At 46.1% G+C, this 15,657-nt stretch overlaps 1 protein-coding gene across 1 annotated transcript in view; it reads left to right on the top strand.

The window, feature by feature from the left end:
- The first annotated feature begins 1,715 nt into the window (after positions 1 to 1,715).
- Positions 1,716 to 15,657, top strand: part of mepceb (methylphosphate capping enzyme b) — a 78,953-nt gene continuing 65,011 nt past the window's right edge. Inside the window, exons 1-2 of the mRNA XM_071334264.1 lie at positions 1,716 to 1,885; positions 2,662 to 4,572. Of these exons, the coding sequence (XP_071190365.1) occupies positions 2,710 to 4,572 (1,863 nt within the window). The 5' untranslated portion in view covers positions 1,716 to 1,885; positions 2,662 to 2,709. The remainder of the gene's footprint in view (positions 1,886 to 2,661; positions 4,573 to 15,657) is intronic.

Below are 15,657 nucleotides of genomic sequence, written 5' to 3'. Positions count from 1 at the left end.
TGGGCAATGCCCACTCTGTGGACGTTGCTATGCTTTGTAGTTTGGCCAGTTTCGTGGGCAGTGCCCATTCTGTGGATGTTGCTATGCTTTGTAGTTTGGCCAGTTTCGTGGGCAGTGCCCATTCTGTGGACGTTGCTATGCTTTGTAGTTTGGCCAGTTTCGTGGGCAGTGCCCATTCTGTGGATGTTGCTATGCTTTGTAGTTTGGCCAGTTTCGTGGGCAGTGCCCATTCTGTGGACGTTGCTATGCTTTGTAGTTTGGCCAGTTTCGTGGGCAGTGCCCATTCTGTGGACGTTGCTATGCTTTGTAGTTTGGCCAGTTTCGTGGGCAGTGCCCATTCTGTGGATGTTGCTATGCTTTGTAGTTTGGCCAGTTTCGTGGGCAGTGCCCACTCTGTGGATGTTGCTATGCTTTGTAGTTTAGCCAGTTTCGTGGGCAGTGCCCACTCTGTGGACGTTGCTATGCTTTGTAGTTTGGCCAGTTTCATGGGCAGTGCCCATTCTGTGGATGTTGCTATGCTTTGTAGTTTGGCCAGTTTCATGGGCAGTGCCCATTCTGTGGACGTTGCTATGCTTTGTAGTTTGGCCAGTTTCGTGGGCAGTGCCCATTCTGTGGATGTTGCTATGCTTTGTAGTTTGGCAAGTTTTGTGGGCAGTGCCCATTCTGTGGATGTTGCTATGCTGTGGATGTTGCTATGCTTTGTAGTTTGGCCAGTTTTGTGGGCAGTGCCCATTCTGTGGATGTTGCTATGCTTTGTAGTTTGGCCAGTTTCATGGGCAGTGCCCATTCTGTGGATGTTGCTATGCTTTGTAGTTTGGCCAGTTTCGTGGGCAGTGCCCATTCTGTGGATGTTGCTATGCTTTGTAGTTTGGCCAGTTTCGTGGGCAGTGCCCATTCTGTGGATGTTGCTATGCTTTGTAGTTTGGCCAGTTTCGTGGGCAGTGCCCATTCTGTGGATGTTGCTATGCTTTGTAGTTGACCTAGTTTCATGTGGGATTATGGTGACTGGATGGGTTCAGTAAAGACTACGTTTTCCGAGTTAGGCAACTTTTCAACCCGTTGTGTGCAAAACGTTCACTGTTTTGTCGTGTGTTCTGGCAGGTATTGAAAAAATACATTACCCATAAGCCGTGTTCCTTACACATGAGCAAGATGCGGGAGGGGGGTGGGTGGGGGAGGGGAACCGCTTAATATAAGACACATCTTTGTTGTCTATCGTTACCAAATATGCTCTCTTTCATACTATTGACTAGTTTAACTGGTGGGGGTATTCATAAACGATCTGCAGTAAAATATAGCTTTCGCTAACTGCCTTCTTGTTGACATGGGCTGGGGTGTCCGTTTCAGATCCCTGTTCTGTCGCTAACAAACAACTTCCTCGACACGCACAGACTGAACTAACACGGATCTGAGTGGTTCAGTCGGTGTCTGTATCAAATATAGCGTTGATTAACATAATTTAAACGTTTATTGGGCTAAATGACACGCCAAAATCGATGAGTTGACAATTCTGACAGGCAGAGGCGGGGATACCTCTCCTAAGAAGGCGGGACATAATCATATTTCCAAGCCGATGCTAAGATTCCATTGGTCACTTTGAGGAGGTCGGGCCCCAGAGAGAACAGCTATTGGTCGGATAGTATGTCGCCCACGGTGTGTGTTTGCAGGGGCATATAAAGAGCGTGGCTCCGCTGAAACTCAGCGATAAATAGCTAAGCTCAAGCAGTTGTAGAAACGTTTCAGAGTTTAGAGAGCGAGAGAGAACTCAGTAGCTTACATACATACATACATACATACACACACACAGATAACTGATCAGACAGGACGACAAAAATGTAATGGTCTGACGCAAACGATTTTTTTTTCTTCGGAAGGGGTCTTTCATGTAGGTGTTATGATTTCGATCTGATTGTGTACTTTAGTAGGAAGTGCATGAGGTCAGGTTTACTCGCAGTAGGAGAACGTTAGGAAACCTCTCGCTAAGTCAGTTGATGGGTGTATTTTTGTTGTCTTTTTTAAAGCGTTCAGTGTCTCGGGGGAGGGAGCCGCCGTGGAGAGAGAAGGCGGGGAGAGAGAGCAGCTTCGGTCGGGGAAGGCAGTGTGTGTGTGTGTGTGTGTGAGGGGGGCCTGGCCGTTCGGCTGTCACTCATTGTGCGTGGTTGCGCGGTTTTCCACGCAGCTCGCGCTTCTGCTGAATTATTCATGAGAATGAGTGACGACTGAATCCGAGGACGTGTTTATGCAGATTAGCTGTTCTATTTCAATACGCGGGAGGCGGAGCCACGCACGGCACGCAGAGGGGGAGTGTGGGGTTGGAGAACTCTCACACCGCTCACAGAGCTTGGCCTGTTAGATAGTTTGGCTGTGCACCTTGTCTCTGTCTAGGCGTGAGAGCAGCGTGAGGAGAGACTGACAGTCAGAAAGAGAGAATTATACAAAAGTAACAGGTTTGGAGGGAAGTGTTTCATATGGCTGGCTCCCTGTTATCTTGTAAATAGTGCACTACTTCTGACTAGAGCCCTACGTGTGGCAGCTTGACTCAGTTCAAAAGTAGTGCACAAAAAGGGAACAGAGTGTCATTTGAGATACTGCCTTAGATCAGCTGTTTTTTAAAATCTGGTGTGTAAATGACCCTTAACTCCTCCCACTTCCTGTCTGTAGATCGATGCCATTGGCCGAGGCGCCTGCAGTGTCTCCCACAGGAAAAAGATGATCAGGATGTCATTGGACAAAGAGACTGTTCTACCGCGTGATGGGCGGGGCGACGCTGCTGTCCCAGAAGGCCCTGCGTCAGGAGGAGGAGGGGGGGAGGGGGGAGTGGACAGGGTGGGTGGGGTAATGATGTCCCCTCACCCTCCCTGTCTGGGACCAACCGGTTTCACCGGAAGTATGGTTCTAACGGAACAGCCACATCCGCACGGCCCCAAAACAAGAAGTACACACCCCCTAAAGACCAAAAACGGCCTTCAGCCCCCCCACAACAACCCCCAGGTCTTCCCTCCAGGACAGCAGCAGCGAATGGGGAAGCGGCGCTACTCCCTGGGCGGCAGCTTCAAGCACCCGGGCTTCGGGAAGCGTCGTCGCCGCGCCAACAGTGACAGTCAATCAGACCCCGTCCTTCCCTCCAACTTCCTTTTGGGCGGGAACATTTTCGACCCGCTGAACCTCAATTCTTTATTGGATGAGGAGGTGAGCCGCGCTCTGAATGCCGAGACGCCCAAGTCCTCACCCCTACCGGCCCGGGCCAGAGACCCTGTAGAGATCCTGGTACCGCGTGACATCACAGACCCCCTGAACCTGAAGAGTGGGGGAGGAGAGGAGGGGGGAGGGGTGCTGGTCTCCCCCATGAAAAACAGGAAGAGACACCGCAACCGTCACCACGGAGGAGGAGGAGGAGGAGGGGGGCCGCAGCCTGAACCCCCCATACAGGCTGAGGGGTCAAAGGTAGAAGCTGGGGGTGATTCAGGGACAGGAGGTGAGGTGTTAGCTCTGTTCCCTGCCAGCGTTAGCGTCAGTGTTACTGGTGAGCTAGCTGCAGTACCGGAGGTTCCCAAAGAGGGCCTCTCTGGAAGCGTAGTACCACAGTCTCCTCTGCCCTACGAACTCAACACCACCATCAACTGTCGGGATGAGGTAGTTCCGCCCATTCTGCCCCGGAGACACACCCACCCGCCACTTGGCTCCACCTCTAAACCCCGTCCCCATGGCGACGGAGGCCATCGGCAGCGTAAACGGCGGCGTACCACCTCAACGAGGTCTGACCATTCGTCGGTTACTCCGACCCCCGCCCTCACCACTGCCCCACCCAACACCTTCCACACCCCCCTGGTGCCAGGGTCAGGCCTCAGAGGTCAGGGGTCAGGGTCAGTGGTGGTAGGTCAGCAGCAGGCCCAGAGCTCCTTCCACCACAAACCCCAGAAGAAGAAAAACAGGTTCCAGCACGGCAACTACAGCCGTTATTACGGCTACCACGGTTACTACGGTTACCGTGATGGGCAGGTGGGGCGGTTTGAGGACCCTCGTCTGGGCCTGCTTCGACCCGATTGGTTCAGAGGGAAGACGGTGCTGGACATTGGCTGCAGCACCGGTCACCTGACCCTGGCCATCGCACGCCACTTTAACCCGACCCACATCCTGGGTATTGATGTAGACGGGCGGCTGGTGCACGCCGCTAGGCAGAACATTCGCCACTTCCTGTCCGAACGACTCACACAGGACGCCAGGGGTAGGGAGGAGGGGAGAGGGGGAGAGAGTAAACAGAAAGCGGAGACAGCTGAGCAGAGTGAAGGAAGAACACAGAGCGGAACTAAGATGGCGTCCGGTACGGCTGAGAAGAAGATGGAGGAGGAGGAGGGTCAGAACGAGGAGTGTAGCGCTCTAGAGAAACTGAAGAGAACCCTGTCGTTGCTGTCGCCCTCGAGTGGCCCCCGGGGTGTAGGTCGCCCTCTCCCTCCGTTCCCCCTCTCCTTCAGGGTGTGTCGGGGTCCCATCGCTGCTCCCCCCCTCTTCCCCCCCTCCCCCCTGGCCCACGGAACACCTGGAACATTTCCCAACAACGTCTCCTTCATAACGGTAAGAGTGTGTGTGTGTGTGTGTGTGTGTGTGTGTGTGTGTGTGTGTGTGTGTGTGTGTGTGTGTGTGTGTGTTGATATGGTATGTCATAGGTGGGCTTCATGAGCTGATAATAATATATGGGATTTAATACGACTTTCTAAAAACCTGTACCGCAGAAAGAGAATAAAACAATAGAATTTAAATGTAAGGTACTTAGCTTAGCTAGAGGTGAGTAAGAGGGCTGAGCTAAGCTGAGGGGAAAGCCAGACTGAACAGGTGGTATTTGAGCTGTTATAACATGTATATCCAGCCTCTATGAGCTGTTATAACATGTATAAGTAGTCTGAGTTTTCTGTGTTTCTGCTGTAAGCTACTAGCCTCCATCTTATAGGACAAGATGGCCTCTCTGTCTGCCTCTGTCTGTGCTGGAAACCTGATGTTGAATTGTATTTTATTCCATGTTAGGCAGAAATGAGCCAGAATGCTGAATAAAATAATATATTAACTTTACCGTTTGTCTGTGTGGTTGGTCTTTTTGGAAGCGCTGGTTGTGCCTTCAGATTTCTGTCACCTGAAGCAGAACCATGTGAACACCAGCTGGGCTAGTGTTCATGTGTCTTGTTCATGTGTCTTGTTCTGATGTCTTGTTCATGTGTCTTGTTCATGTGTCTTGTTCTGATGTCTTGTTCATGTGTCTTGTTCAGGTGTCTTGTTCAGGTGTCTTGTTCTGATGTCTTGTTCAGGTGTCTTGTTCTGATGTCTTGTTCAGGTGTCTTGTTCAGGTGTCTTGTTCAGGTGTCTTGTTCAGGTGTCTTGTTCAGGTGTCTTGTTCAGGTGTCTTGTTTAGGTGTCTTGTTTAGGTGTCTTGTTCAGGTGTCTTGTTCAGGTGTCTTGTTCAGGTGATACACATCTTGAGGCACTACCAGCGCTTTGAACAGTTGTTGTAATTATCCTTTCCTGTGGATATATTTTCTCACATTCCTACCTGCAAAAAGACCAACTACATGAAAAACCGGTTATGTAAGTTGAAATATACATTTATTCAACATTCTGGCTTGTGAAGGTCGTGACAGGAAACTTGCCTGGTTCAAACTGTCATTTCTGGGAAACGTAGAATTCTATGCAATTCAAAGTCGGGTTTCCAGGCGATCTTTCTCTCTCGGGCAATTTAAATAGAAGTGTGACCTGGAGTTGAGCTGCTGAGAGAGTTAGATGTGTTGACACAGGCCAACAACCATCACTCCCTGCAACACACACACCTCTGTCTCTGTAAGGACTTGCGTTTTCTGAAGCAGTTTACCACAGATTCAAACTGTGATTCTGCTAGAAGGAATTAGGTGTGTATCACCTTGTGGTTACGTCTGTTTGTTGTGTGGAAGACAGAAAGAGGCCTACTTTGTCTGAAGCCTGCACTGGGCTGCAGCTGTGATCGACTGCACTGGGCTGCAGCTGTGATCAACTGCACTGGGCTGCAGCTGTGATCTGTTAGTGTGTGTGTTTTGCTGGAGACATTTTGAGTGATTCCCTGTAAAGTGACTATGCATACATAATAAACAGTGAGTAGGGGGTTCAGCAGTCTTATGGCTTGGGGGTAGAAGCTGTTGGACCTAGACTTGGCGCTCCGGTTCCGCTTGCCGTGCGGTAGCAGAGAGAACAGTCTATGACTAGGGTGGCTGGAGTCTTTGACAATTTTTGGGCCTTCTTCTGACACCGCCTGGTGTAGAGGTCCTGGATGGCAGGAAGCTTGGCCCCAGTGATGTACTGGGCCGTACGCACTACTCTCTGTAGCACCTTGTGGTCGGAGGCCGAGCAGTTGCCATGCGGTGATGCAACCGGTGAGGATGCTCTCGATGGTGCAGCTGTAGAACTTTTGAGGATCTGAGGACCCATGCCAAATCTTTTCAGTCTCCTTAGGGGCAAAAGGTGTTGTCGTGCCCTCTTCACGACTATCTTGGTGTGTTTGGACCATGATAGTTTGTTGGTGATGTGGACACCAAGGAACTTGAAACTCTCGACCCGCTCGACTACATTAATGTTAATGGGGCGTGCTCGGTCCTCCTTTTCCTGTAGTCCACAATCAGCTCCTTTGTCTTGCTAACATTGAGGGAGAGGTTGTTGTCCTGGCACCACACTGCCAGTTCTCTGACCTCCTCCCTATAGGCTGTCTCATCGTTGTCGGTGATCAGGCCTACCACTGTTGTGTCGTCGGCAAACTTAATGATGGATTTTGAGTCGTGCTTGGCCATGCAGTCGTGGCTGAATAGGGAGTACAGGAGTGGACTACGTACACACCCCTGAGGGGTCCCCGTGTTGACGATCAGCGTGTGTTGTTACCTAATCTTACCACCTGTGGGCAGCCCGTCATGAAGTACAGGATCTAGTTGCAGAGGGAGGTGTTTAGTCCCAGGGTCCTTAGCTATATGATGAGCTTTGTGGGCACTAGGGTGTTGAACGCTGAGCTGTAGTCAATGAACAGCATTGTCACATACAGTTGAAGTCGGAAGTTTACATACACCTTAACCAAATACATTTAAACTCAGTTTTTCACAATTCCTGACATTTAATCCTCGTAAAAAGTCCCTGTCTTAGGTCAGTTAGGATCACCACTTTATTTTAAGAATGTGAAATGTCAGAATAATAGTAGAGATAATGATTTATTTGAGCTTTTATTTATTTCATCACATTCCCAGTGGGTTAGAAGTTTACATACACTCAATTAGTATTTGGTAGCATTGCCTTTAAATTGTTTAACTTGGGTCAAACGTTTCGGGTAGCCTTCCATAAGCTTCCCACAATAAGTTGGGTGAATTTTGGCCCATTCCTCCTGACAGAGCTGGTGTAACTGAGTCAGGTTTGTAGGCCTCCTTGCTCTCACACACTTTTTCAGTTCTGCCCACAAATTTTCTATACGATTGAGCTCAGGGCTTTGTGATGGCCACTCCAATACCTTGACTTTGTTGTCCTTAAGCCATTTTGCCACAACTTTGGAAGTATGCTTGGGGTCATTGTCCATTTGGAAGATCCATTTGCGACCAAGCTTTAACTTCCTGACTGATGTCTTGAGATGTTGCTTCAATATATCCACATAATTTTCCTACCTCTTGATGCCATCTATTTTGTGAAGTGCACCAGTCCCTCCTGTAGCAAAGCACCCCCACAACATGATGCTGCCACCCCCGTGCTTCACGGTTGGGATGGTGTTCTTCGGCTAGCAAGCCTCCCCCTTTTTCCTCCGAACATAACGATGGTCATTATGGCCAAACAGTTTTATTTTTGTTTCATCAGACCAGAGGACATTTCTCCAAAAAGTATGATCTTTGTCCCCATGTGCGGTTGCAAACTGTAGTCTGTCATTTTTATGGCGGTTTGGAGCTTTTGGAGCAGTGGTTTCTTTCTTGCTGAGCGGCCTTTCAGGTTATGTCGATATAGGACTTGTTTTACTGTGGATATAGATACTTTTGTACCTGTTTCCTCCAGCATCTTCACAAGGTCCTTTGCTGTTGTTCTGGGATTGATTTGCACTTTTCGCACCAAAGCACGTTCATCTCTAGGAGACAGAATGCTTCCCCTTCCTGAGCGGTATGGCGGCTACGTGGTCCCATGGTGTTTGTACAGATGAACCGTGGTATCTTCAAACTCACACTCATTCTTCTGTTTAATAAATGTATTGTATAGTGTGTGTGTGGCAGGCTTACAATGATAGCAAAAAAACAAAATTTGAGAGTGCGCTGACCCTGGTGCTGACCCTGGTGCTGACCCTGGTACGCAGCTGGAGGTTGAAATGGGTACGGGACATTAAAAAGTTTGGGAACCACTGATATAGATAAACACTCTTGGTAGATTGTGTGGTCTTCAGCTTATCAAAAGGTACCTCAGGCGAGCAATACCTCGAGACTTCTTTAATATTAGACATCGCATACCAGCTGTTATTGACAAATAGACACACACCCCCACCCCTCCATAGCTTCCATGTCCTGCCGATGCATGGAAAACCCAGCCAGCTCTATATTATGTGTTGTTTTTCAGCCACGACTCAGTGACACATAAGATATGACAGTTTTTAATGTCCCGTTGCTAGATTAGTCTCGATCGTAGATCATCCAGTTTATTCTCCAGTGATTGCACGGTGGCCAATAGAACGGATGGTAGAGGCCGTTTACCCACTCGCCGACGAATCCTCACCCCGACCTCCGCCCCCTGTACCTCCGTCTTTTCTTCACGTGAATGACGGGATTTGGGCCTGGTCTCGGAGAAGCAGTATATCCTTCGCGTCGGACTCATTAAAGAAATAATATTTGTCCAGTTTGAGGTGAGTAATCACTGTTCTGATTTCCAGAAGATCTTTTCGGTCATAAGAGACGGTAGCAGCAACATTATGTACAAAACAAGTTACAAACAACGCAAAAAAACAAACTAAATAGTACAGCTGGTTAGGAGCCTGTAAGATGGCAGCCCTCCCCTCCTGCACCATTATCTTCCGGTTTGTTCCACCTGAGCGAGTCTGACAAATCAGAGACTACTATGATGACACACCAAATGATGACCACCAATCAGAGACTACTATGATGACACACCAAATGATGACGACCAATCAGAGACTACTATGATGACACACCAAATGATGACCACCAATCAGAGACTACTATGATGACACACCAAATGATGACCACCAATCAGAGACTACTATGATGACACACCAAATGATGACCACCAATCAGAGACTACTATGATGACACACCAAATGATGACCACCAATCAGAGACCACTATGATGACACACCAAATGATGACCACCAATCAGAGACCACTATGATGACACACCAAATGATGACGACCAATCAGAGACCACTATGATGACACACCAAATGATGACCACCAATCAGAGACTACTATGATGACCACCAATCAGAGACTACTATGATGACACACCAAATGATGACCACCAATCAGAGACCACTATGATTACACACCAAATGATGACCACCAATCAGAGACCACTATGATGACACACCAAATGATGACCACCAATCAGAGACCACTATGATGACACACCAAATGATGACCACCAATCAGAGACCACTATGATGACACACCAAATGATGACCACCAATCAGAGACCACTATGATGACACACCAAATGATGACCACCAATCAGAGACCACTATAATGACACACCAAATGATGACCACCAATCAGAGACCACTATGATGACACACCAAATGATGACCACCAATCAGAGACCACTATAATGACACACCAAATGATGACCACCAATCAGAGACTACTATGATGACACACCAAATGATGACCACCAATCAGAGACCACTATGATGACACACCAAATGATGACCACCAATCAGAGACCACTATGATGACACACCAAATGATGACCACCAATCAGAGACCACTATGATGACACACCAAATGATGACCACCAATCAGAGACCACTATGATGACACACCAAATGATGACCACCAATCAGAGACCACTATGATGACACACCAAATGATGACCACCAATCAGAGACCACTATGATGACACACCAATCAGAGACCACTATGATGACACACCAAATGATGACCACCAATCAGAGACTACTATGATGACACACCAAATGATGACCACCAATCAGAGACCACTATGATGACACACCAAACGATGACCACCAATCAGAGACCACTATGATGACACACCAAATGATGACCACCAATCAGAGACCACTATGATGACACACCAAATGCATTTGATGGATCCTTTTTGTTTTCTGCCTCTTCAGGGGAAAGGAGTCCAAACGTCACTGAAAGTAATCACATTGTTACTGAGTTTGGGGAATCAAAAAAGTTACATTACTGGTTTTATAATTTTGGACAGGTAACTAGTAACTAACGGATTACATTTAGAAAGCAACCTAGCCAACCCTGCTCCCACTAGTCCAGACTTCCTCTTTCCCTCTGCCAACTGGCCTCTCTCTCTCTTTTTCTCACTCCTTCTTGTTATTCTGGCAGTTGTGCTGGCAGCTACACTATTTTGCGCTCCACACATGTTTTGTGAGGTTGTGTGTGTTTTGACGTGGTTGCTGTTTGGTTGGTGTGTGTACGATGTGATCATGTCAATATTTTCCTTTGTAGCTCGGGGGGTGTTTGTCACTGGTGTGGAATGTGTGAGTTACCTCTAACCTCTAACCCCAGAGTTGCACAGTGGACCTTAAACTCTCACCTTCTCTCGCTCTCTCTCTCCCTCCCCTCCTCCTCCCACCTTCCCTCCCTCATCTCTCTCTCTCAATTCAATTTCCTTTACAGTGTATGTATTTGCAGAATAAACTATGAAAGAGAACAACACACTGTCCTTTGTCGATCAGCCGTATGAAAGCCGTTACACCAGCATCCCGTTTGCCCCAATGCTTTGCCAAGTTTGCCATTTCAAATGATAAATGGTACAAGGTAACATCTGGTACAGCCTCCTACATCCCTTGGTGAACACATCCCCGTCATATTAAACTAGCAACACTCCACTTCTGGTCCGTGAGGCACGTGAAAGACTAAACTAGCAACACTCCACTTCTGGTCCGTGAGGCACGTGAAAGACTAAACTAGCAACACTCCCCAGAGTCCCGCAAACACACGGGCTACCTTCATTTGTATAGTAAACGGCCTACAACATGAACTTGTATTTGCCCTTGTCTCGTCGTCTTTATCTAGGCCAAACACCTTGCTCTAGCAAGAATCTCTCTCTGCCTCCACGTTGTCCTTGAAAATCATTTGATTTCCCTTCCAAGTAAGAGCAGGCTGGGAATGCCAGCGTAGCCAGACGTTCTTCTCGTGTCGTTGTTTCTTCGCCGTTGCAAACTTCTTCCTCTTCATTGCCAGTTCCTTGGACAGGTCCGGGGGAAAAGACAGCCGGCGGCCTTCCCACTGAACGCCACCCTTTTCTTTCGCTGCTTTAAGTACCTCGTCCCGGGCTGTAGATCGTAGGAAGCGGCTGAGAACCGCCCTCGGGGGCCCATTCTCGTCAGGCATGGATAAGCTGCGATGGGTTTGTTCAATTTAGAATTCGTGCCTGTCGTCAAAAGTTCTACTGCGATAATTTTCTGCACACACAAGATTAGTCCCCAGCCAGCCTCACTCCGCTCTTTCACATGAACCGATCTCACTGTATTTCTCCTCAAGTTCTTCAACACCATTTCACAATCTGTCCAGCTTTTACTCGTGATTCTTATTACCCTACTCCAGACGGGAGACGGCGTCCTCCACTGTGGAAATCCGTCCCTCTGCCCCATCCATCCTCTCTTGTACTGCATCAACTTTTCCCTTTAGCTCGGGTAGTTGTTTTTCTTTTTCTTGGAGACATCGGATGCTACATCCAACAAAATCAAGTTCATCTTTCCCATTTGCTCAAATAGATCTTTCAGATTTACCGATTTCTCTGGGCGTGTTTATCCATGTCTTGGTGGGGGGGATTCGGGAGGACTTGTTTGTTTCTCTGGGCGTGTTTATCCATGTCTTGGTGGGGGGGATTCGGGAGGACTTGTTTGTTTCTCTGGGCGTGTTTATCCATGTCTTGGTGGGGGGGATTCGGGAGGACTTGTTTGTTTGCTAGTTGATGTGAATACCACGTGTTAGACTTAAAGAAGTTGACATTGCAATAATGTGGGACGTTTCAAAATGTAAATGATCTTTACATTAAACTGTACTTCAAGTCAATATATTAAGACAGAAATGTAAGTGTATGCCGTTGAATTTCAGTATTTACATGTGGGTATTAGGAGATATCTACAGGGATGACATCAGTATTTACATGTGGGTATTAGGAGATATCTACAGGGATGACATCAGTATTTACATGTGGGTATTAGGAGATATCTACAGGGATGCCATCAGTATTTACATGTGGGTATTAGGAGATATCTACAGGGATGACATCAGTATTTACATGTGGGTATTAGGAGATATCTACAGGGATGCCATCAGTATTTACATGTGGGTATTAGGAGATATCTACAGGGATGCCATCAGTATTTACATGTGGGTATTAGGAGATATCTACAGGGATGACATCAGTATTTACATGTGGGTATTAGGAGATATCTACAGGGATACCATCAGTATTTACATGTGGGTATTAGGAGATATCTAAAGGGATGCCATCAGTATTTACATGTGGGTATTAGGAGATATCTAAAGGGATACCATCAGTATTTACATCCGGGTATTAGGAGATATCTACAGGGATACCATCAGTATTTACATGTGGGTATTAGGAGATATCTAAAGGGATGCCATCAGTATTTACATGTGGGTATTAGGAGATATCTACAGGGATACCATCAGTATTTACATGTGGGTATTAGGAGATATCTACAGGGATGCCATCAGTATTTACATGTGGGTATTAGGAGATATCTAAAGGGATGCCATCAGTATTTACATGTGGGTATTAGGAGATATCTACAGGGATGCCATCAGTATTTACATGTGGGTATTAGGAGATATCTACAGGGATACCATCAGTATTTACATGTGGGTATTAGGAGATATCTAAAGGGATACCATCAGTATTTACATCCGGGTATTAGGAGATATCTACAGGGATACCATCAGTATTTACATGTGGGTATTAGGAGATATCTAAAGGGATGCCATCAGTATTTACATGTGGGTATTAGGAGATATCTACAGGGATACCATCAGTATTTACATGTGGGTATTAGGAGATATCTACAGGGATGCCATCAGTATTTACATGTGGGTATTAGGAGATATCTAAAGGGATGCCATCAGTATTTACATGTGGGTATTAGGAGATATCTAATGGGATGCCATCAGTATTTACATGTGGGTATTAGGAGATATCTACAGGGATACCATCAGTATTTACATGTGGGTATTAGGAGATATCTAAAGGGATACCATCAGTATTTACATCCGGGTATTAGGAGATATCTACAGGGATACCATCAGTATTTACATGTGGGTATTAGGAGATATCTAAAGGGATGCCATCAGTATTTACATGTGGGTATTAGGAGATATCTAAAGGGATACCATCAGTATTTACATCCGGGTATTAGGAGATATCTACAGGGATACCATCAGTATTTACATGTGGGTATTAGGAGATATCTAAAGGGATGCCATCAGTATTTACATGTGGGTATTAGGAGATATCTACAGGGATACCATCAGTATTTACATGTGGGTATTAGGAGATATCTACAGGGATGCCATCAGTATTTACATGTGGGTATTAGGAGATATCTAAAGGGATGCCATCAGTATTTACATGTGGGTATTAGGAGATATCTAATGGGATGCCATCAGTATTTACATGTGGGTATTAGGAGATATCTACAGTGATGCCATCAGTATTTACATGTGGGTATTAGGAGATATCTAAAGGGATGCCATCAGTATTTACATGTGGGTATTAGGAGATATCTACAGGGATACCATCAGTATTTACATGTGGGTATTAGGATATATCTAAAGGGATGCCATCAGTATTTACATGTGGGTATTAGGAGATATCTACAGTGATGCCATCAGTATTTACATGTGGGTATTAGGAGATATCTACAGGGATGCCATCAGTATTTACATGTGGGTATTAGGAGATATCTAAAGGGATGCCATCAGTATTTACATGTGGGTATTAGGAGATATCTACAGGGAAGCCATCAGTATTTACATGTGGGTATTAGGAGATATCTACAGGGATGCCATCAGTATTTACATGTGGGTATTAGGAGATATCTACAGGGATGCCATCACTATTTACATGCGGGTATAGGAGATATCTACAGGGATACCATCAGTATTTACATCCGGGTATTAGGAGATATCTACAGGGATGCCATCAGTATTTACATGTGGGTATTAGGAGATATCTACAGGGATGCCATCAGTATTTACATGTGGGTATTAGGAGATATCTACAGTGATGCCATCAGTATTTATATGTGGGTATTAGGAGATATCTAAAGGGATGCCATCAGTATTTACATGTGGGTATTAGGAGATATCTACAGTGATGCCATCAGTATTTACATGTGGGTATTAGGAGATATCTACAGGGATGCCATCAGTATTTACATGTGGGTATTAGGAGATATCTACAGGGATGCCATCAGTATTTACATGTGGGTATTAGGAGATATCTACAGGGATGCCATCAGTATTTACATGTGGGTATTAGGAGATATCTACAGTGATGCCATCAGTATTTACATGCGGGTATTAGGAGATATCTAAAGGGATGCCATCAGTATTTACATGTGGGTATTAGGAGATATCTAAAGGGATGCCATCAGTATTTACATGTGGGTATTAGGAGATATCTACAGGGATGCCATCAGTATTTACATGTGGGTATTAGGAGATATCTACAGGGATGCCATCAGTATTTACATGTGGGTATTAGGAGATATCTACAGGGATGCCCCCAGTATTTACATGTGGGTATTAGGAGATATCTGAAGGGATGCCATCAGTATTTACATGTGGGTAATAGGAGATATCTACAGGGATGCCATCAGTATTTACATGTGGGTATTAGGAGATATCTACAGGGATGCCATCAGTATTTACATGGGGGTATTAGGAGATATCTAAAGGGATCCCCCTAGTATTTACATGGGGGTATTAGGAGATATCTGAAGGGATGCCATCAGTATTTACATGTGGGTATTAGGAGATATCTACAGGGATGCCATCAGTATTTACATGTGGGTATTAGGACATATCTGAAGGGATGCCATCAGTATTTACATGTGGGTATTAGGAGATATCTACAGGGATGCCATCAGTATTTACATGTGGGTATTAGGAGATATCTGAAGGGATGCCATCAGTATTTACATGTGGGTATTAGGAGATATCTACAGGGATGCCATCAATATTTACATGTGGGTATTAGGAGATATCTGAAGGGATGCCATCAGTATTTACATGTGGGTATTAGGAGATATCTACAGGGATACCATCAGTATTTACATGCGGGTATTAGGAGATATCTACAGGGATGCCATCAGTATTTACATGTGGGTATTAGGAGATATCTACAGTGATATCATCAGTATTTACATGTGGGTATTAGGAGATATCTGAA

This window comes from Salvelinus alpinus, chromosome 11, assembly GCF_045679555.1.
Source record: "Salvelinus alpinus chromosome 11, SLU_Salpinus.1, whole genome shotgun sequence".
In the NCBI taxonomy this organism is placed as follows: domain Eukaryota; kingdom Metazoa; phylum Chordata; class Actinopteri; order Salmoniformes; family Salmonidae; genus Salvelinus; species Salvelinus alpinus.
This window is presented reverse-complemented; position numbering and strand designations above follow the sequence as displayed.